Here is a 22,611-nt window from a genome sequence, read left to right on the forward strand (position 1 = left end):
GTTTGTGTAACACTGGCATTATTTCATCTTTAGCATTTTGAGAGAATTTACCAGAAAAGTTATTTGGGCCCAGAGGTGTTTTTTTTTTTTTTTTTTTTTTTTTTTTTTTTTGGTAAAAAACTATTCAAAAAAGTATTCAATTACAAATTAATTTAATATTTACATTATTATTCAGCTTTCTTCTTTCTTTCTTTTTTTTACCACCTTACAAGTTATATCTGAAAATATTCTGAAATAAGGCAATAAGCAGAAAATGTCTGAAATCATCTGATACAATTATTTTCAATTTAGAAGCACAATGAGAGCATCAGGGATACACCAACCAACTTCCCTGTGACATTCAAGCAAGACCACAGTTAGGAGACAGGCATATTCCAAGTCTCCTCTGGAACCTGGCTTATCGTCAGCAGAAGGCCAACAAGTGGCAAGTAGCTTTCCTATTACTTTTCTCCATTTTTGTTAGTTGTATTTTTCTTTTTTTGAGATATGTATCTATTCATCTAAATTTACAAATTGTTTTGGCATACATATGTTCACCATTTACTCTTCTTATTTTTTTTTAATTTCTGCAAGATCTGTGATAGATCCCCCTTGTAATCCTTAGCATTGGCTATTGTGTCCACTTTATTTCTCTATTGCCCTAGTAAGAGAATTATCATTTTATTCATGTTTTAAATAAATTTTTTTCAAAGAACCAACTTGCAGCTTTATTGCTTGTTTTATATTTTTATATTTCAATAATTTATCTCCTTATCTTTATTACATCTTTCCTTACTTTTCTTTTTGTAAAGAGAGTAGAAGGGAGGGAGGAAGGAAGAGAGGGGGGGAGGGAAGGAGGGAGGGAGAAAGAGGGGGAGAGAGAAGGAGAGAGAGGGAGAGAGAGAGAGAAACATTGATGTGAGAGGGACAAATCAATTGGTTGCCTCCCACAAGGCCCAGACTGGTGCCAGGGATCAAGCCTGCAACTCTAGTATGTGCCCTTGACCAGAAACAAACCTGAGACCCTTCAGTCCACAGGCTGATGCTCTATCGACTGAGCCAAACGGGTTAAGGCTCCTTCCATTTTCTTGATGTTTAATTTTTGTTTCTAACTTGTTGACACTTTTAACACTGATTTTCAGTCTTTGTTCTTTTGCTATAATATGCATAAAGCTATAAATTTCCTTTGATTAAGGGGTTAGCAGCACCCCACAAATTCTGTTATATTTTTACTGTCATTAGTTAAAACTGTGTGTGTGTGTATGTGTGTGTTTAACAGAGATGTAATTTTTATTTTCAAAATAGATGACAATTGTTTTAAAATATGTACATGGTGAATCTTTTCATTTTCTATTTCTTTACATTAAAATTTTCATTATCCTTGTTTTACATATTCTTTAGAAATCTTAGGCTATAAAATACCTTAATCAATTTATTTTTAATGTGAACTTATACAAGATGAGAGTCTTTTAAAGTTTCATGTGATTCAATTATGTGTAACTGTTTTCATATATGCTTTCTTATCTACCATCCAAGACCTTTCTATTTGTGTAACCTTTCAGATATTTCTATTTCACTCCACTCGCCCCTCCCTTCTTTGGCCATCCTTTTGGTTAATTGACTTTTTATTATTATATTTTACTCTTTCTATAACTTTGGGAATTACATACCCCACTATTATTCTTTCAGTGGTTACCTTTGAAATTATAACCTGTTAGCTTGATTTAGAATATTAAATATTGTATTTTACCCTCTCCTGACCTCACTGACTTTTAAAAATTGTTCTGCATTCCTCTTTGAATCTCTGAACATTTTGAGTCTGACCATGTTTAATTCTTCAGATTTTATTTTATTTTTTTACAAATATTCTAACTCCCCTTCATTCTTATGAGTTTTTATTGCTTAAAAATTCTGGATTGGCAGTTATTTTATTTGATATGTTAAATATGTTCTTTCATTGTCTTTGGACTTTAATTGTTACTCCTTTGACTAGTTTGTCTTTTCAACTTCTGGCGGCTTTTAAGACTCAGGCTTGGTCTTTATTTTACCACCGATATACCTAGGAGCATTTTTCTTTTTATTTATTCTATTCAGGTTTTGCATATTTTCTTTCTATTTGTACCAACAAAGAGAAAGTGTCACTCTTATTAGATGCACACATCTATGGGTTTATGGGAACATATACATTCCTGTTTGTCAATAGCACTATATACCCCTCTGTCGTTCACTGTGGTCTGAATGTCTGTATCCCCCCATGTTGAAATCCTACTCCCCAAGGTGATGGTGGGTGGAGGTGGGGCCTTTGGAAGGACACTAGGTCATGAGGGCAGAGCTCTCATGAATGGGATTAGCACCCTTATGAAAGGGTCCCCAGAGAGCTCCCAGGCCCCTCTGCCATGGGAGGACATAGAAGTGGGCAGTCAGCAGTCTGCAACCTGGGAGAGAGCCCTCCCCAGAACCCAACTATGCTGGCACCCTGATCTGGGACTTGTAGCCTCCAGAAATGTGAGCAATGCATTTCTGCTGTTTACTAGCCACCCAGTCTCTGGCATTTTGTCACAGCAGCCAGAACTGACTAAGACAGCAGTCCGTCCTCTGCTCCCTGTGCTATATCCAGCCTCTGGCAACCACTCATATGTTTTCTGTCCGATAGTGTTGCTTTTTCCAAAATGTCATATAAATGGAATCACAGTTATAGTCTTCAGATTCTAACATTTTTTCACTTAGTGCCATGTGTTTGAGATTCATGCATTTGGTGACGTATAATAATAGTTCATGGTTTTTTATTGCAGAGTTTTTCCTTGTGCTGCCGATCAGCCTGAAAAATGGCCCCAAATGCGTCTGCCTCTAGGCACTCACACCTCACATAGTCGCCTCCCATCTAGTGGACTGAATATATAACTTCCTCCTAACAAACAGAACATGGCAGAATTGCTCCATGCCCCACCCAAGAATAGGCTGTGTAAAGATGGTGGCTTCCCTCACGAGTATTCTTTCTAGCCATTGTGGATTGCTTGCTCTGGGGGAAGCCAGTTGCCCTGCTGTGAGGCCACCCTATGGAGAAGCCCTTGTAAGTAAGCTGGGAAGTGGATCTTCTGAGGCCTTCGAGGGCCCATGTGAGTAACCCTGAAAATGGACCATCTGTCAACCAAGCATCAAGACGGCTACTAGTATAGTTCTGGCTGAGAGCTGATAGCTATCTCACAAGGGACTTTGTACCAAAGGCAATCAGCTCAGCCACATCCAGATTCCTGACCCCAAAAAACTGGATAATAATAGCTGTTTGTTTTAGTATTTAGCCTCCAAGTTTGGGGAGGGGGGAGGAGATTTTTACACAGCATTAGATAGCTAATACAATCTAGTTACCAGTTAAAGAAAACTTTATTTCCAGGGTTAGGGATTATGAATTCAGGCACCACAAGCATTTGCATACAGGTGTTTGTGTGGACACTGTTTTTATTCCTGTTGGGTCAATACCCAGGAGTGGGATTGGTGGGTCATACAGAAAGTGTATGTTATACTTCCTAGGGAATTGCCAACTCAAGTCTGTGTCTTGATGCTTTCATCAGCATTGGAAATTCTCTAACATTCTCACCAAATCTTTTCTCTTACCCACATTCCTTCTCTTCTTTCCCTAGGATTTCAATAGTTCTCCTCCCTGACTGTATCTTTTATGCCTCTAAACAATTTTCTGGAATTTCCATTCTTCTCTTTTGCTTATTTGTGTCTCATTCTTGATATTTTCTGAGTTATCTTTCACTGCCCCAGATTTTTATTTTTAAATGACTGTGTCTAATTAACTTTAAACTCAAACTCCCTTATACTTAATTTTATGACTGTATTTTTTAATTTCAGAATTTCCATTTGACATGTTTTTATCGTTTCCCATTTCTGCTGAAATTCTCAATCGTTTATCTCCTCGGGCATAGTAAACATATTTTAAAGAATGTGCATTTGAAGTCTAATCTTTTGAGCAGCCATGAATATACTGCGATTGACTGCTATTCTTGCTTAGTGTATTTTTCAGCTTATTTTGTGCCTGGTACTTTTTGACTATGTATTGAATTGAAGTGTAGGATGCTATAATTGGGATATATATATATATATATATATATATATATATATATATATAATATTTTTCTCTCAGGTACCTCTGGGTCATATCAGTCCTTGAGGTTGGATTGAGATGATTCATAGGTGATCTGGTTCCTGATTCTGACTCAAATGATCCTTAGGATGGACACTTCAAGGACCCACCCCCTGGCCTTGGCAAACCCCAGACTCAGTCTAGCCCCTCGATCCCAGGAGGCAGTCAGAAGCACAGCCCAGTCTTTTCTGCACGAGGTGAGTGCCCCGAATATCCCTTGAAGAAAAGCCTAGGCTATATGGGGTTCTTTGCTTGGCTTCCATTGCATTTCATACTCACTTTTTCAGTCCTTTCCAGTGTCTCACTGCCTTAGTTTTCTAGTGCCGTGGATCAAATTAAACAAATTTAAGAAGTTTTGCCCTACTCTTTTGGATATTCTCAGAAATGGGTTGGTCTGAATCTTTCCATCAGCCATTATTAGAAGCCCTGGGTCTCTTTTATGTGTGAGAGAAATAAGTTATTTGTTTAAGCTACTATTAGGAAACTTTTGGATACATACAGTCAAGCCAATTTCCAAATGATACATTCATATAATCCAATTAAACACTTAAAGCCAGTTTCGTGTTCACCATGCCTTCAATATTATTTTCCCTTCACACTTTCTGGTATGAGAAGAAAAAGAGTGTTTTTAGTCTCATTTTATACTGGTTTTCATAGATCAAATACTCCATAAATATTTCTGAAAAGTCATCTAATACTGAGAACGATTTTAGTTCTTTGATTTAAGCTAAAATGTGTTGTCAATATGCCCCACAGAGATGTTTCATAGTTTATATTCTATTTTCCTTTTTTTTATTGTTGTTAATCTTCACCCGAGGGTATTTTTTCCATTAATTTTTAGAGAGTGGCGGGGCGGGGGCGAGGGAGGGAGAGAGAAACATCAATGCAAGAGAGACACATGGATTGGCTGCCTCTGACACTCACCCTTACGGGGGCCAGGTATCCAACCTGCAACCTAGGTACATACCCTTGACAGTGAATCAAACCCTTAACTATTTGGTCCATGGGCTAATGCTCTAACCACTGAGAATGCTATTTTCCAGTTTTTAAGCCTACTTCATTTTTATGTTTTAAATCCGTTCTTCAATTTAAAATTTGTAGCTGATACAATTTAAAATTTATCTATTTAGTACTGAGTTTAAGACGTGCTTACCATTTGAGACGGAATTGCCATTTTCAGTAGTGATAGCACTAGAGAGTGAATTAGATAATTGAATCCCATGGTTATTTGCATTTCTATCTTGAGTCTCTGATGTAATCTCTGATGTACCAGGATCATCTTTGCTGGTCAGGTTCATGTTAGTTTCAAAACCTAAAATAAATTTTAGAAATGATTATTCTTTTCTGCTAAAGTAGACTAAATATGTTGAATAAAATATTGAGATGGAATAATGAACTTATCAAATCATTAATTACATTTAAAATGATAACTTAGTAACAATACTTATTCAAATTTATGGCCTACAAAATATTTTTCAAATTTTGCCAAAGCATTGCTAAACATAATGGCCTATACTATATTTAATAAACATTGTTAAACTAAGTGGTGAAAATAAATTTGATAACTTGTTATTTTCAAACATATCTATAAGGAATTTTTGATGTCATATGTCACTTACTGTTATAGTGCTGACCATTTGAGAAGTCTATTTCCTAAAAGTATGGCAATAATTATCTCTGAATTCAGTTTCTGAATTATTAAACTGAGCAGAGCTGAAGCAATCTTACAGCTTTGGAATAAAATAAGAAATATATTTTCAATATAACTGTGAAATGTGTTATTATCCATAGGAATATTAAACTTCAAAACCTTATTCTTTATTCTATACCCTAACAAAATTACCTACATGTTATTGTATGTTCCAAATTGAATGCTCTCAGATATGCAAACATAGAAATCATTGTCCAATTTAGGCTAAAGAGCCCAATAACAATCTTTTTAAAACTATGTATTAATAATAAAGTAAAATATAACAAACACTAAGGTTTGGAACAATGTCTAACTGAGGTGGATGTTTACATAAGGATAGTATCATCCTTAGGCAGGGTCTATGAGCGAGAATGTACAAATCAAGCACATTTGTCATCATGGTGTCAGACTGGCTCCCCTCCCCCCCCAACCCATCCCCAAAGTCATGTTCCCCTCCCAGACTGTCCAGGTGCATGAGGGATCGGCTCTTGCTTCCCCAGGGACCTCAAAAAAGCTCTAACTTACTTGGAGATTTTTGCTTGACATCAAGGCTATCTATGCTCTTTCTGTTCTTATCTGTTGGTACACAGTAGTTTCTGGCTGTCTATAGTTAGGCCTGTTTGAAGTTTTAGGCTAGCAAATTACTCAAAGGCATAATTTGCTTCTTATACTTTACATGGGAAAAGAGATTATCAGCCATGATCCCCATAAATAGGACCTCAACAGGCAGAGAGGCTATCCCTGTATTGCTGAAAGGGGAATTAAGGTCACCCACAGTCATGCAGGTGGAAAGAGGTAGAATAGAACTTTAATCTATGTATTCTAACAATTGTTCAGTTTTGTTTTTCCCTAGAAGACAAATTAGGCTATGTCTTTCCATGTCATTTCATTGAATTGCTGTTTAAATTCCAAGACAAGAAATAGGGAAAGTAAGGAGGAATATAAGAGGGAGGGAGAGAGGAAGGGAAAGAAGAAGGAAGGAAGCAAGCCAAGCGGCCAGCAATATCCTTTCTAACTCTTCCTCCTGGACATTCTCTCCCCTTGCCCCTGAGGCTCACACTCAATAGCACTACAGATGGCCATTTTCCCAGCTGCTCTATATTGACTCGCATTTTAGTGCTTTGGTCTATGCATCCCCTCTGCCTGGAATGTGTTCTCCACTCAACAACCCTGCCTCTTTCTTACCCTCCAGTGAGGATCTTGTTCTGATCACCCACAGTTCAGTGGCCACTCGTTTACCAGTAAATAATGTGCAGCACAAGGAGGAATCAGGCTGCCTAACCAGAAAGGCGTGCTAAGGTTTAGAGTAGAAAATGCTAGACAGTTAGAATGAAGGCAAAATGAACAGGTCTTTGAAAATTAAGCAGAAGCATTTATATTTCAATGATCCAGGGAACCATTGCAACTCCTGACTCCTTATACTTAAAAAGGCCTTGGTCAAGCCAATGTGCATAAGAACAATGATGCCTTTGAGGTTGGGTGATCTTAGCTCTTGACAATGAGCAATCACCAAGAAAGCTGTAACTGAAAGAATATCTATTCAATTTGGTCAACTCTATTTTGTCATTGTTCCTTTTCAGTCTTTGGAAAGTTAGTAAATCAAGTTTTATTTTAAAGTTGTTTCAAGATAAAGACATTCACCAACTTTTATTTCTCTTTAAGACTAATTTTTTTTCATTCCTTAATTCAGTTGTTTATTGAGTGCCTACTATGTGCCCAACACCTTCCCTCCAAGCGCTGGAGATACAATAATGAATGTCATAGGCAGCTTGGAGCTTACTGGCCAGTTTGACAACAGACAAACAAGCAAAGAAACAAGCAGATAATTAAAAGTGGTGAAATCCCAGCTGGGTAGAAAACTTAATGGGAAGTGGGGGTAGGCAGCCAACATTTTCAGAAAGCATGGATCAGGAAAACATACCTAGGAAGTTGCAGTGAGGCTCAGAGAAAAAGGAGGGAAACAAGCAACTGTGTTGATAGACAACCTCCCCCATGTCTGAAGGTCTCAAACATGAAAGAGCTCACCTTTTCCAAGAAACCAGGTCCTAATTAGTTGGGCACGTGGAAGCAAAGGGTAGGTAAGAAAGGAGGACAGGCATATTGCCCAGGGCTGGGGAGGCCATGGCAGGCAGGCGGAGTTTAGCTTTTGTTCGCAGTGCAGTGGGAGGTTACAACAAAAAGGTATGAAGCAGAGAGAACCTCCCTGGGTAAATGGGGACAGTCCTCTTATGTCTGGTGCTACAAGACTCAATCCTCTGAGACACTGTGTCTCGGCATGAATATTTGATGCAAGCTTTCCTCATAACTGATTTCTATCTCATCAACAACTGATATATTTAAATTATAGTCAAAACCTCCACTTTTGCTAGTAAAGCTTAAAAAATCTTTTCACATTTCAGATCAGCATGTGAAATTGTAGCCAATAAATGTTCTTACATTTTTTTATTTTTTGTTAATCCTCACCCGAAGATATTTTTTCCATTGACTTTTTTAGAGAGAGTGGAAGGGAGGGGGAGAGACAGAGAGAGAAACATCGATGTGAGAGAGAAACATCGATTGATTGCCTCATGCCCTCAAGGTATGTGCCCTTAACAGGAATCGAACCCTGGGCCCTTCAGTTCTTAGATGAAGCTGCATCCATTGAGCCAAACCAGCTGAGGTGCCAATAAGTGTTTTTAAATTTGTCACAATAAACCGTGACCCTTACATTATCTACTAAGGTTTTCTTTCTATGTCTATATTAAAAGCATATGTCTACTCAAGGGTAGCTCTGGATCGGAATAAAGGAATGTCTTTCTTAATGTAAGCTAAGAATTAATGGCCAGCCTAATGATTATTACTCACATTGCTTTTACAATAATTACCATCTCCTGAGCGTCTATTATGCTCTAATCCCTGCTAGATGTGATACTTGACTTAGCTCTTGTTTTTCTGACAATTCTGAAGAGCTGTCACTATCATGCCTATTTTCAAGATGAGGTCATTGAGGCTTATGGAGGTTAATCTACGTGCAAACATTTCACAATTAGTTAGGGTTGTAGATGAATTCAGACTAAGGCATGAAGGGCTCCACCATCCACCCACACTCATTCCTGTGCCTGACCCCTTATGTAAAGTCTTCCCTCCTTATTTCATTTGCTGATGTAAAAGGATAAGGTAGCTTCCTTTCTGTGGCTTTATCACCCATCTTCAGTGGTAATGAACTCAGATCTGAAAAGCTGTACTTTAACCACTGAACTAGAGTTGCCTCATCAATCAATATATGTGTCCCCACTCTGGGGTTATCCTGACTCATTAATTTTAACTGGAGGATTCTTAGCATAGTAAATTCTGTGTCAGCCTTAGCTCACAAACACCCTACTCCAAGTTAGATTCAAATACATAAAAGCATCTGTGCCCAAACTTGTTAATATCTCGATTCAGTCACAATGTGGATCAAATGCAGATATTCTCAAAAATTTGATTTTGTTGTGAAGTGTCAGTTTAGAGCATGAATGGTTGCAATGTCCTTGTCAAAAGCACGCCCATTACCCTGTACTTAAGCACTAAAGAAATTATACCAATAACAAATCAAGAGGACATGGGCATTAAATCTGAGAAAGGCTTAGTTATAAAAGTGCATACACAAGATGCATATTTTATGGAGACTTTTCAAAGGAATAATACAGAGCAAACAAAGTCATCAAGTTTGTTCATGCCTCCAAGCAGTGGCCTTCAGGATTTTGAGGGTGAAGAAAAGTCGGTCACACCAAAAGGAAATATTTGAGATTCTCAAGGAATCTAAGCAAACAAGTAGAGAAGTGAGAACTGTAAGATCCTGTATACCGATTTAAGGTATGTCTGACTCATTTATCCATCTCTATATCTTGTGAAATCAGTGATTTGTGTCACTCAGGGCATCCTTCGGTCAGGTATGTTGTAACATTGGTTGATTCAAATACCCACACTGGTTTCTTTTAGCCTATAAACAGGATTTTTAGGTGGTCCCTGCCTGGTGTTGTTTTTATAGGTGTGGGAGAAATGAATCACTTTGGAATTGACTCAAAGATAAAGTCTTGGCCTTACATTAGGATATGGCTATTAAATACAAGCAAGCAAAGAAAGCACATTTTAAGTTGAATTTTAATCAAGTGAGAGAGTTGGAGCAAATCTCTAAATGTGAATACAAAAAAAAAATCAGTTGTCCTGTTTTAGTTTTTATAGAACTAAAATATCCTGCTTGGGTGGGTGTGATCCTTTGAAACTGTGGTTTTCTATAGGAGGTGATATTGCCACTTCACCCTTCCCCACCCTCCCACCTCTGAGCAACATTTGGCAATGTCTGGTTGTCACACTGGGGGAGGGGGATACTACTGGCATCTAGTGAGTAGACAACAGGGATGCTACAAAACACCCTACAATGTACAGAACAGCCCCCTCCCCCACAAGGAAGAATTATCTGGCCCAGAATGTCAACAGTGCTGAGGTTGAGAAAGCCTATTATAAAACCTAAGTCAGATCACGTCATATCCCCACTCCAGTCTCTCCATTGGTTGCTCATTTTCTGTGGATTAAGATCCAAAGGTTCCTGAAACTGAGAGACCCTCCATACCTTGATTCCCTGCTCCCAACTACATGTCATCCCTGTATCCCTCACTCAGTTTTGTCTTCTCCCAGAGGGTGCATGGGGACTCTGCTCACACCTCCCCTAGCAGAAAGGCCTTCCAGACCCCCTTCTAGAAAACAGTACCCCACTCACTGCCCCAGGTCAATTTCTGTTCCTACTCCCTGCTTTTGTTTTTCTACAGAGTCCTTCTCTCTGTGGGACACATTAAATTTCAATTGTTTGTTTGTTTTCTGTCTCCTCCCAGTGGAATGTTGGCACCATGAGCTCAAATGCAATGTCACTGCCTAGAACAGTGCCTGCCCACAACCTGTGTGCAACAAATATTTTTTAAAGAAAAAGGGAAAGAAAAGAATGAATAAATTATTACAACAACACTGCTATAGAAATTTCCTTTTCTGAAAGGAATTACACTTTTTGTAACCAAAATAATTGACAAGTTTACTACCCGAAAAATTCATGTGAACGAATGTGGAGAAATCATGTATCACAGTAATAATTTCGCCCCATTCACATGAGATTATTGGGAACATATGAAAGGATTTCCATTGTTAATAATATGCTTTTGATTCTTAATCTCTACTTATTTAAAATTACATGGTAAGGGAAATATCCCATTGTGTGAGGTGAGATTTCTCTACTTATTCAAAGGGCTAGAGCTGCTTTCTTTCTACCTCAGAGTATTAACGTGTGGAAGAAAAGATGTACAGATAGAAATACTCTGGTTCATAATGTGAGGATTCATGTCTTTAGTATTTCCAATTCCCATTGATAAACATTTCATTACTGTCCTACCAATATGCAAGATCCATACATATGGAGGTTTGTAAAATCTTACTTTACATGACTTTACAATCTCTAATGTTAGAAAATTACAATCAATACAGTAAATGTTGCCTCTGGAATCTTGCTGCATGGCGATAGGCAGTGGCAGGTTGACCAGGAGTCTAGTGAGTGGAAGTTCCAGACCTCACCCCGACTAGCAAAAGCCACTTCCAAGGCCCAAGAGGGAGGGGATAATGCGTGCACATTTAACATTTGCACATGTGACAGCTTTTTTTCTGACAAAATTTCTATAGTAATGTAATTGCAATAATTTGTTTATGATTCACAGTTTTTCTTTCTCTTTCAACAAATATAGGGTGTCCCCAAAATGTATAATACACACTCTGAATAATTAATTCGAATGTTTCTTTCTTTTCAGATTTAACCCATTGGAATCAGTATTCAAATTGTGTATATATATTTTTTTGTGGGCACCCTACATTTATTGAGCATCTGCTATGTATAGGCACTGTTCTAGGCACTGAACAATGAGTAATTTTGCTTTGATTTATTTTCTCATTTTAAATAAATGTCCACTTTAATCCCTAAGTTTTTGTCATTTTTATTATTTTTCTTAAAGAAGTCCCTCCTCCTCCCAATTGCATAACCTTAAGTATCTGGAAAAATAAACAGAACCTGTCCCAGGTATAAGGTCTAAGCACTTACTGGGAGAATGTAAGAAATCACTGAATAAGGCTACAAGGCAGCATAGCCTCTGGCTCTCATTGATAAGGTGATCCATTACTTTATGAATTTCCTCAGGGCAATGTCCAAACGGAAAGGCCTAACTCCTCACCAGTCACAGAACTATTTTTTTAAGTTTACCCTGATATGAAAGGTGTGCAAAAGTTCATGTAAGGGCATGTGTGTAGGAGAGGAAACAGAGGTAGAATTTTCTTGGGGGAGAAGAGAGCTAAGATGAAGGCTAAGGAGAGGAACTTCTCTTGCAGAATGACTGCAAAGATTCTGCAGGGGAGGGGAGACCCTCTGTACTAGGGAGAGAGGTTTCCTTGCACAAGTCAGGACCAGTTAGTGATATGTGAGGACAGTGAGTGACTGAGTGAAGTACTCACTCCACATCAATAGCAAGTACTCACTCCACATCAAAGGGCTTAGTGGCTAGTCCATCTCTGGGACACAGATGTCCTTGAGCCAGTGGCTGCTCTGGGCAACATGTGAGAGTTGAACACAGAAAAGAGGAGTGATGAGCCAGGAGCCAACCACATTCTTTCTCCAAACTGGGAGATTTCTCCATGAATTCCACAAGTACTTATTAAGTCCTATACAGTCCAAGTTTTAAGCTAAGATTGAACTGCATGCTTCTAGAAATGTGTATCTACAAAACAAAACAAAAACAATCCCTCAAATGCGTACATCTAGAGGGGCTATAAGACACAGTAATGACAGGAATTTATGGTCCAAACTAATGAGTGCAAGAAGAGGCACCAGTGAGGACTGTACATCTCTCTTGAGGATTTAGGGAAGAATTATTCAGAATAATCATTGCAGGATTGTGTCCTACTCAGCTGAGATAATGTTTGTTGTTGTTGTTGTTGTTGTTGTTGTTGTTGTTGTTGTGTGTGTTAAAGCCTTTGACACATAATATGCCAACATGTGTGGGAGGGACATCTGGGGTGCATTCTAATGGGTGCCTTTTATCAGGTTTCTGGGTGGTGACTCAACTTAAAGCTGGTTGCCTTCATGGCGCCTGCTATGCAAATGCTAAGGCAGCAGAAGACCAGGGGCTGAACCCAAAACTATGCAAAATGTCCCAGGAATCCATGGTGGGAGGGGATGCAATAGCCAGGTAAGCCTTTGGGGCCTGGGCAGGAGGAGAAAACACTGGATTTTGAAGCAGGGACAGAATGTGGAGAGGAGGGGGGGAGGAGAGTAAAAGTGTAAAGCGAGAGACTCAGGACAGAGCATGCCCAGGAGAGAGAAGAGGCTGGCTCTGCCACAGCTCTGCCCTGAGAAGGGGTTGTTTATGTGGTATCCCAGGAGTGACCTCCAGGCAGTATTTAGAGTAAGGGTGTGGCATGAAAAAGACTATTTAAAAATGTTATTAATCCAGCAAAATAGCTGGATTAGCCTCAAGGAGAGATTAGAAACTGAAAAGCAGTGAGAATTTAGACTAGGGCATAGGACAGGGAAGTCAGGAGGGGCCAAGTTAAAGACCATTTTGAGTTGAGGGACAGGGAGTAAGTCAGGACCAGTCAGGTGCCAGGAGATGAGGATGAGTTTGAAGCTGCTGACTTTGAAATCACATGGGTTAAACTTTGTGGCAGTTATTTGAACAAGAGCAGATATTAGGACAGGAAAAAAAAAAAATGTCTCGGAGAGACTTAGGAATCTCCCAGCAGGGAGGCTTTCTTCCAGGAAAAGTGACGTTCCTATGAGTAAGGAGGCAGAAGGTGACACATAAGTGATAGTGGATACAAACAGGCAGGTGCAGGCATGAGGCGGGGGTGTGTGGGGCGGCTGGGGGAGTGGCAGAAGCGAAGGGCTTTGCACGGCAGGCAGAGGGAGGCTGACAGTACCAAATGCCACAGAAAGGTCAAGGAGAAGGAGGAAGGGATGAGCAATTGAGTGCTTCTTTAAGAAGAATGCTTAAAAACATTTCTCTCTTAGTTACCTTAACTTGAGATAATTTTAGAGTGTATTTTGGAAACATATAAGCTAGGATCCAGGTTTCAGTCGTGCAGGAGAAAAACAAACTATAGCTGTTTGACTGATTTCAAGTACTGAGAGGGCCACGCAAGGCATAAAAAATGTGAAAATACATTTTAAACTCATTACTCATGCTGGCTATAATTCATCCTGCAAGTCTATAGGAAAATTCCTCTTCAGAAAGGCCATTGCATGGAGGGAATGTGCTTGTTTTTTCCTATTTGGCATTAAGGAAAAGTACAAGCGCTGAGAGAGGTGGCTGGCATGGCCATGCTACTTCTCAAGTTCTCATTTCTAAAATGTGGGTGTCACAGCTAGACTGTGCTTACCGGTAGACATAAATGGTGTGCAATTAAATTTGAGTAGGATCCCTTAGACCCCAAATCGGCATCTAATTATGTTAGGCCAAATCTAGTTTGTGATACAATGAACAAACAATGCACTTTAAATCTCTGATTTTTCTAGATCCCGATATTATTGTACATGGGGAAGAAATACAAATAAGGAATTCAATATCACTCCTAAGCCCTACCCGATACCCCTGCATTCTGCTATAGCAAAATGTATTAAACCTTTTCTTATACAGGAAAGTATAACCCAAACATCTGGCATATTGCCCTAGAGAAATACAAAGGTCAAGTGTAAGGATCCACATAGGCACAGGGCTGATCCTAAAGTCAAATAAGAAGCGATTTCACGTGCCGGATTGTGTAACAAGATACAGGATACACGATGCGCGTAAGGGCTGCATTGTTAAAGGGGAGATGCATACGCTTATGAAAGGTGCACCCTGATTTGTGTACAGCACAAATGTAATTGACCGGGTGAATCCACCGTTATCATCCCTTTGCTAATAGTTGCAGAAATGTATCCACAGAGGGCTTGGGTGTCTGAGAGCAATGCAGAGCTGGCAACAGAACGTGAGGTTCCCATGCGTTTACTCCTGTGACACAGCAGCTTTCCTTGTTGTATTTTTCTGTTTATATTTCAATGTTGTATTTTTCTGTTTCTTTACTAATCAGTTCCTATGACACTGTGGCCGGCCATTGGAAAGGGCAGAGGAAACAGAATTGCTCTACATGCTGCTAACCTTAAAAGGCTAGAGCTGGTCCCCAGCATTCTTTCCTACTTTTTAAATAAGTCCTTATGAAATCTTCACTCTTTAGTTGATCAAAACCCTTCCTTGAACTTGTGTCTTAAACATTCTTCCGTGACAGAAAGTGCCACAAACACTTGCTCTGGCTTAAGTAGGGTAGGATGGAAATGCTTCCCTGTCCCCCTCCTCTTAGCTCCTGCCACCCACGTCCCTGCCAAGTCTCAGGAGAGGCAAGAAAACACCAACTGAAGCAGGAAATAGAGTGATATCTTCAACAACATATGCGCTGAGCAGGGGAAGAAGGTATTGATAGTAAAGCTAAAAAATGACTGTCAGTATAAATAAGGGTTTCAGGACCCAAAAATGCATAGAAAATTATGCTGTGCCAATATTCTTTTAAATTCAACTAACCAGATCCTTTTGTGCCTGTCTATCCTGTTCCTGCCATCATGGAAAAACACCACAACACATCAATTCTTTTCCTTTCCCTGTACTTGGGTAGCTTGCCTTTCCTATAATTAGCTGAATATGTAACACCTAAACAACAAGCTGGCCTGGCCTGGGGACCCATTCCTCATGTATAATTTCATAGGTCATGCGGTTATTTATATTCCTGTTATTTTTACGTTTCCTAAATGCCAGGGTAACGTAAATCCAGGAGTCCTAGGATGCAACTCCTGCAGGGCAGCACTGTTGGTCTCAGCAGCATTTGCTTTAGGTAGACGGTTCCCCTCTACTTTCTCCAGAAAGCAAAGTGAAGAAAAGAATATGCCTGCTCTTTTATTGGGCACATTCAGTATTTGAGACACCTGCATGGTGTCACATGGATGGTAAGCTAGTGACACCTAGCATCTGAAAATACCAACACGGGGTAGCCCCATAACACTTCTTACCAGTTCACACATCCTTTCTTAGGTATGCCATCGGTGCTCCCTTTAGAAGATAAAGTATGTCTTTATTTTCATGAGAATTGCATCGACTCTATTTTGTCTCTTGGTATTTCACCACTTCTATGAATGGAGCCCCTCTTGGGTTTTTCACAGATTAATTGCTTTAAGAATAACGACTGGAATCCTTTTAAAAAATATATCATCTACAGTTGCTCCACATCAGGGACATTAGCTGATACTCCAGTTGTAGCATGCCGTTCTAGTGCCTTCTGGCCATCCTCTATCTCCACCACATAAACCTCAGCACAGCTAGAGTTTGGGTTGAATCACTTCTGTGTCATACAAGACAGTAAAGCTCCAATTGTTAGCATGACTTTCACAGATACAGTTGCAGCAGGTCAGAGAGAACCAGTAAAATCAGCAAAAGTTAAAAAACAAAAAGCAGTTGTGTACGTTGAGTCTTTCCAAAATCCTTGCTCAGAACGAATTACAAAATGTAGCCACCTAAAATATTTAATACCCAAAGGGCACAGGCCAGGACCCAGCAGAGCAGGTGGAAGCCAGACACCCTACAGCTCTTGCCTTGTCAACATTTAACTGAGAAGACACTGGGCAGGCCTGGGGCCAGGACACCCAAGGTGATGGAGTGGGTGATGGGAACCTTCTTGCAGGGATCAGAAGAGCAGGCAATTCTAACTGGCATCAAGATATTTCAATATTTTCACAACAGTGTAGTGGCACCTCTGCACCTCTGTAGAATAACCCCGCCCGCCCGCATTGGCTGACTACCAGCCAGCAGCTCTGAGGCCTTACATAACGAATTAAAAATATCTACAAAGGCTTAAATTTTTGTCAAAATTCTCCTCCAGCCACCTTCACTGTTTCTTTGATAGCTCCTATGAGAGTGCCCTTTACTAGAGGTAGACTGGTTGGTGTGACTAAATCTTTGTGCCTCCAGATCACAAGCACATGTGACTGAATGGCCCTTGAGCTATTGCAGTGACATATCCCAGAGCCGATGTCAGTTACTCAGAAAGGCTGAACAGCTGGGACACTGTAGGGAGGGCTAACCCTGTGCCTCAAAAGGATTCTCATTTCACCGCAGGAAGCAACCACCAAATGGCCAGGCAAGCGTTGAGGCTCCCCTTCTCATGGGTCCCAAGACTAATCATTTCTCATTCATCACCGCTGAAGTAAATCCTTCCCACAGACCCTGGTGTAGCTATTCCAAAACAGACCTTGATTATGTCATCATGCCCTTGAGTGAATCATCGTGCAGGATGGACCACACACTGGCCTATTGCATGAGGGAGGGGGCCTCCTGTCCTGGTGTTTTTCTCTCCTGTTGCTTTAGTCTCATTTCCCTCCATCCCTCCATATAAATCCTACCTTCTAGACCAGTGTTTCAAAGAACATATTTATGGGGTGGAAAATCAATTCAGATGGTCACCATAAGCATTTGAAAATGAAAGAGAATAGAAAGAATTGAATAACAGTGCAGCCTTTCCCAAGCATTAAGGGTAAGTAGCCTTTTGTGAATCCCAAATAATATCTTCACGTAAGAACTATTTCTCGCTGCCTGGATACATTGGGTTTCTCATGCTTCCCTGCTGTGAGCTGCTTATGAGCAGACCCCACACTTTCTTTTTAAATCCAACAGCTTAGTATCACGCCAGGCACAAAATAGATCCTCAGTGCATTTTTTTGAATAAATGAGTAAATAAATAAAGCTTGTTCTTCTTATTTAATGATTTTTCCAAAACTCTGAAAATGTGAGGAAAATACAACCAGTAATACAAAATATTCTTGCTGGTTTAACCATTTTGCCTGAAGCTAATCTCTGGGTTTTTAAGCCCTGAAAAACAAAAACAAAACAAAACAAAAACAAAAACAAAAAACTGCATGTCTTAGGGCTGTGTCATAGATTGATTTTATTATCTGAAAAGTGAAACATTTTTCCTAAAATCATTACAGAGGGTTCTTAGGATGTATTAAATCCCCACAGCAATGGAAGTGCTCTCTGATGAGCAACTGGACCATATCACTGGGTTTCCTAATGATCCTCAGATTAAAAAGACATTTTTATGATCCCTCATCACCATACATAAAGCACAGCGCCTCTGTCCCGTGTCACTATCCCAGCCTCTGTAAACTACACTCAATTTCAAGTCTGAGTAAGTGAATGAAAGAGACCCCCCACCCACCCACCACATAGCTGCAACTACATTAGTGAATTTAATGCTAACAATTACAGCTTTAGTGTCTCCTACGACACGACACATAAGTGATTCAATTAAAATCTCTAGTTGTGCTGTTTATGTGGTGGAGATGGGGGATGACCAGAAAGCATGAGAACAGCATGTTACAACTACAGCACAAGCGGATGTTCCTGAAATGGAGCAACGTACATTACAGCTTTCTTAAGGACTGCAGTAGTTATTCTTAAAGCAATTTATCTATTAAAAATCCAAGAGGGACTCTATTATTAGCTATATATGAAAATGGTTAAATACCAAGAGACAAAATAGGACAAACACAAGCCTCATGAAAATAAAAAACAATAAATATTATTTTCTCTATGGGATCTGCTGCTGGGTATTAGTTCTTTAACTAAGAAAGAATGTGTGAATGGGTAGAAGTGGTATGGGGGCTTCCCTCCTTTAAATTAGTCATTTTTTTCTCCTCTATGTCCCCTCCATCCTTCTGTTAAAACCAGTCTTGACCCAGCCAGTTGGTAGTCTCAGTTGAGAACTAGAATTAAGCAAATATAAGTCCAACCAATGAGTGTGACTTTAGGAATAATTTAACAGGTGAGAGCTTTGGGTTTTTGTTGTTGTTGTTTTGATGACAGGAGATATCTGCACAGTGATAGTTTTCACCCATTTCTTTGCTCCAGTCTTCTCTCTTTCACTTACTTCTTTGTGGATCATCCATCTCTCCACATCAAAGCATAATAATACCAAAAATTCAAATCAGGGCTATTTGCCTGGGAAATACCCTGATGTACCCATTGGGTATATGCCACTTCTTTCTTTCTTTACAATGGACATTTCTTTTGGAAGAGTATGTTTGATCCTGAGCCAGAGTTTTGGGTGTGAAGAAACTCTTTTATTGTTTTTTTTTTTTTTTTTTTTTTTTTTCAGGGGCTTTGAGTAATGCATAGTTTGTCAGGTGTCCTGGTACAGTGACTGTTCCACTGTACATCTGTGTACTCTCAGATCCAGCTTCTGCCTGCCATTGCTGGAGCTCTGCCTATTATAGGATCTAGTCATCTTTGTGGGAAGCAAAGTGAATGAGATTGATGTTTATTGTCTCATTACAATTAACATGCACTCTTAAGTTGCAACTCCCAGTAATTGAAAAGGTATAGTGCCTAAGTACAAATATTGAAGATTTCCAGGAGAAACCAGAAAAAGAAAGAAGTAAAAAGCAGAGTAGAAAAATACACGAGAAGCTTCACATACAGCGATGCTAGGTGACTGTTGATGACTCATGGAATGGGTAAAGTAATAATGAATATAGCTAGCTCTCCAGTGGTGCGAAATTTTTCTAGGCTAATCTGAGGATTAATCATCAAAATGATTCAAGGCGCCATAAAGCACCTAAACACCAGTAGGTAATTAAGAAATAGTTTTTATTTTTTTCAGTCCCCTTAAGGAGAGAGAGAACATGGCACCAATCCAGCCGATCTTTAGGAAAACATTCCACACACCATGTCGCTTCTAAGCATTTCTGTACAAAAGGAAGAAAACCCCAGGATATTGTATTATGTGGCAATAATGAGATGCAGATAGTCAGGAAGGTCTTTATTAACTTGCTTAAGGAGAGCTGCTGAGTGGCTGAGAGGATAAAGCATTGGGCTTCTATTTGGAGCCCCAGTGGGAGTTTAATTCACAATCCAGTATAGAGACCCACACTACACAAAAGCTGCTTGCTTTAATGGGTTGGTAGTATGAAAAATATTTACTGGTTATGAAAGATAATCCATTTCTGAAAAGACTGTCTCTTTATTTCAGAATTCCAGGTACAATTGATTCTTCTCCCGCTGACAATGCAGTGTAGAACATCCCAGTTGAGATGGCTTCTTTGCCGCATTTGGCTCATCTCAAAAATGATGAACTATTTATGCAAGATACATATCTCTGGTATGACTGGCATGCTAGAGACTGCAGTTTCACAGCCAATATGCTAAGGTAATTTCCCAAGATAATTCATACTCTTCGAAGGGTAACTTTTTGATTAGGCTGATCTAAATATTTAATTGTCCCATCTCTGCTTGGTTTCACTCCTGGGTTTCAAAGGATAATGAAGCAGCATGGCCTAGTGGAAATGCCATGGTCATGAGAAGGGCCTGACACTATTTTTTTATTCAGCCATGTCTCTCCCTATGCCATTATCTATATCTCTGTGTCCATATTCAGATACTTCAAAAAATAACAAATTTCTGCCTTAATTTTCTGAAAGTTGCTGTAAAGACAGAAGACCAGGACTTTTTGGAATGTATGCCTTTCTCCTGTTGAAAATCACTGCTGACCATAGGTGTGGTTCTTAGCATGGTCCCGGGTACAAGGTGAGGGATCACTACACCTTTCCTTTCTGGCTGGTCCTGAATGTGATGCCCTGCAAATATGATGGAGGCTTACATCATGCAGAGTTAAATGCTTCCTCAAGGAAAGATGAGCACTTTGCAAGTGAATACAACTTTAGTGTGTGCTTATCAGTAATTAGCCACTCAGTTTCCTGGCAAAACCTTATAAAGGCCAAAAAACCCAATGGTTTTGAATGGGAGGAATTATGCTGGCCCAAACTGTGTGCTATGGGTCCCTGGCATTAGAAAGGACACTTTGTGAGATGGGTGAGTAGAAAGAGTTTTGTGAAGAACTGAGGACAGAGAAGGAAAAGGTGGAGAGGCACAAAAGAAATATCCTCTTAGCTAAAAACTATGCATGCATGTCCCGCAGGAACATTTACAACAGAGGAAAAAATAGTTTTATCCCATATCTTTTCCTGGTAATGACTTTATGTTTGACTTCAGAAGGGAATTACTTTCTGAGACTTGATATCCTTTGAAAAAAAAATTAATTGTGCTTGAAGAATGAGAATGACATAACACAAAGAATCCAGGGCTTGGGAGAAAGGAGACATGGTTGATTCCTGACTCTGGGACTCATTAATTTCTGTGATTATGGGAAAATAACTTAATCTCTTAAAGTCTCAGATTGCTTATTAGTAAAAGGGGTTCACCTGCTTCACTTGCCTGGCAGAGAGGGGAGGATTTGGGGAGGAAAGGGATGTCAATATGATTCACCAACAGAAAAGAGTCACTTATAAATACTAGCTATTAATATTATGAACACACTACCATTAATAAATGTTTCATAGCATTTCTGAGCATATATGAGGTCACTCGCTTATACCTAGAATTACCACTATCATTTTGGTTCATTTTTCTCCTCTGGCTTTTTGCACTCTTTATAGCAGAGATCCTATAAGTTAACACTGAATTCCCACGTGAGGAAGAGAAACAAACGGAGATAATCCAGGGTCTCGTCATGGAGCTCCCAGGCAGAAAGCTTATCCTGCCCTGATTCCATGCGAGGCAAGTAGTGCCTTCTCTTCTCTCTCTTTTTCCCTCAGCATTCACAGCTGTATCCTAAAAGGACCACGTACACTGAGTCTGCATGTCTTATCCCACATTGGTTCTTCGGGCTGCTATGTCTATTCTACTTCTGCACCTGGAAAACTCCATCCACTTATTATTATTCATTGCTCTTCCTGCTCACCTGTCTGCTCAGCCAGACTTTCCTAGACTCTCACGGGCCAGTAAGGATCCCATGTGTACACATTTGATGGGGTTCAGGGGCCACTTGGGGCTCAAATCTGGACCCACTAATAGTTTATGACCTCTGAACTAAAGCCTCTCTCCTCCATTAGAATTTCACTCATTGATAAACACGTCTTTCTCCTACACTGTCTGTGACAGCCAGATTTCTTTCTTGGTTTTTTGGATTCCCAGGAACAGGCCCTGTGTTTACATTAAACGAAGGCTTATTGGATGACTATAGGGAATTAGCTCTACAAGTTAATGCAAGTCCCATTTACAGGCCCCTGGTTGCACAATTTCCCTGTGTGAATTCCTGGGTATTTATAGGGAGAAGGTGCTGTAAATTATGAGAAAATTGTCACAAACATTCGAAACATTCACAAACATTCAAAATCAAAAACTCATTTTAGAAATGTCCAATTAATATGAAAGACAAAGAGCTTTGTGCTCTGAACATATGTAAATTTAGCTAATGATCACTTTATTAAAATTGAAAGCTTACTTCTAAGTGGAGAAGAATGAAATATTTGGGGAGCTAGAACCACTGTATAGCTGCAAGTTCCAAATGTAGATACTCTCTGTTACTGCACAGGGATCAAGAACATGGTGAAAATACCCTTTTCTCACACATAGATATATTCTCCTTACGTCAAAGGCCAGGTTCATTAACATGGCAAGAAAAGCAACTTTAGCAGGCTAACCGTTGCCCAATTCACTTAGTGATAAATGGGGAACTTGCTTCTCTGGGGATATTAAGCTTGTCTTCCCAAAGGACTTACTCATTTGGAAAATGAGGGGAATTTAGTGTTGATTCAAAATGGTTCCAGAATGCAGAGGAATGCCTTACTTTCACAGGAAGGAGACTTTATGTGAGGCAGGAATGCAGACAG

General features: G+C 39.6%; 1 protein-coding gene across 1 annotated transcript in view; it reads right to left on the reverse strand.

Annotated features, from left to right (window-relative positions):
- Positions 1 to 22,611, reverse strand: part of MYO16 (myosin XVI) — a 435,293-nt gene that overhangs the window by 50,090 nt on the left and 362,592 nt on the right. The window contains exon 33 of the mRNA XM_080660342.1: positions 5,280 to 5,438. Within this exon, the coding sequence (XP_080516468.1) occupies positions 5,280 to 5,438 (159 nt within the window). The remainder of the gene's footprint in view (positions 1 to 5,279; positions 5,439 to 22,611) is intronic.

The sequence above is a fragment of the Plecotus auritus genome, assembly GCF_963455305.1.
Source record: "Plecotus auritus genome assembly, chromosome: 3".
Classification (NCBI taxonomy): Eukaryota; Metazoa; Chordata; class Mammalia; order Chiroptera; family Vespertilionidae; genus Plecotus; species Plecotus auritus.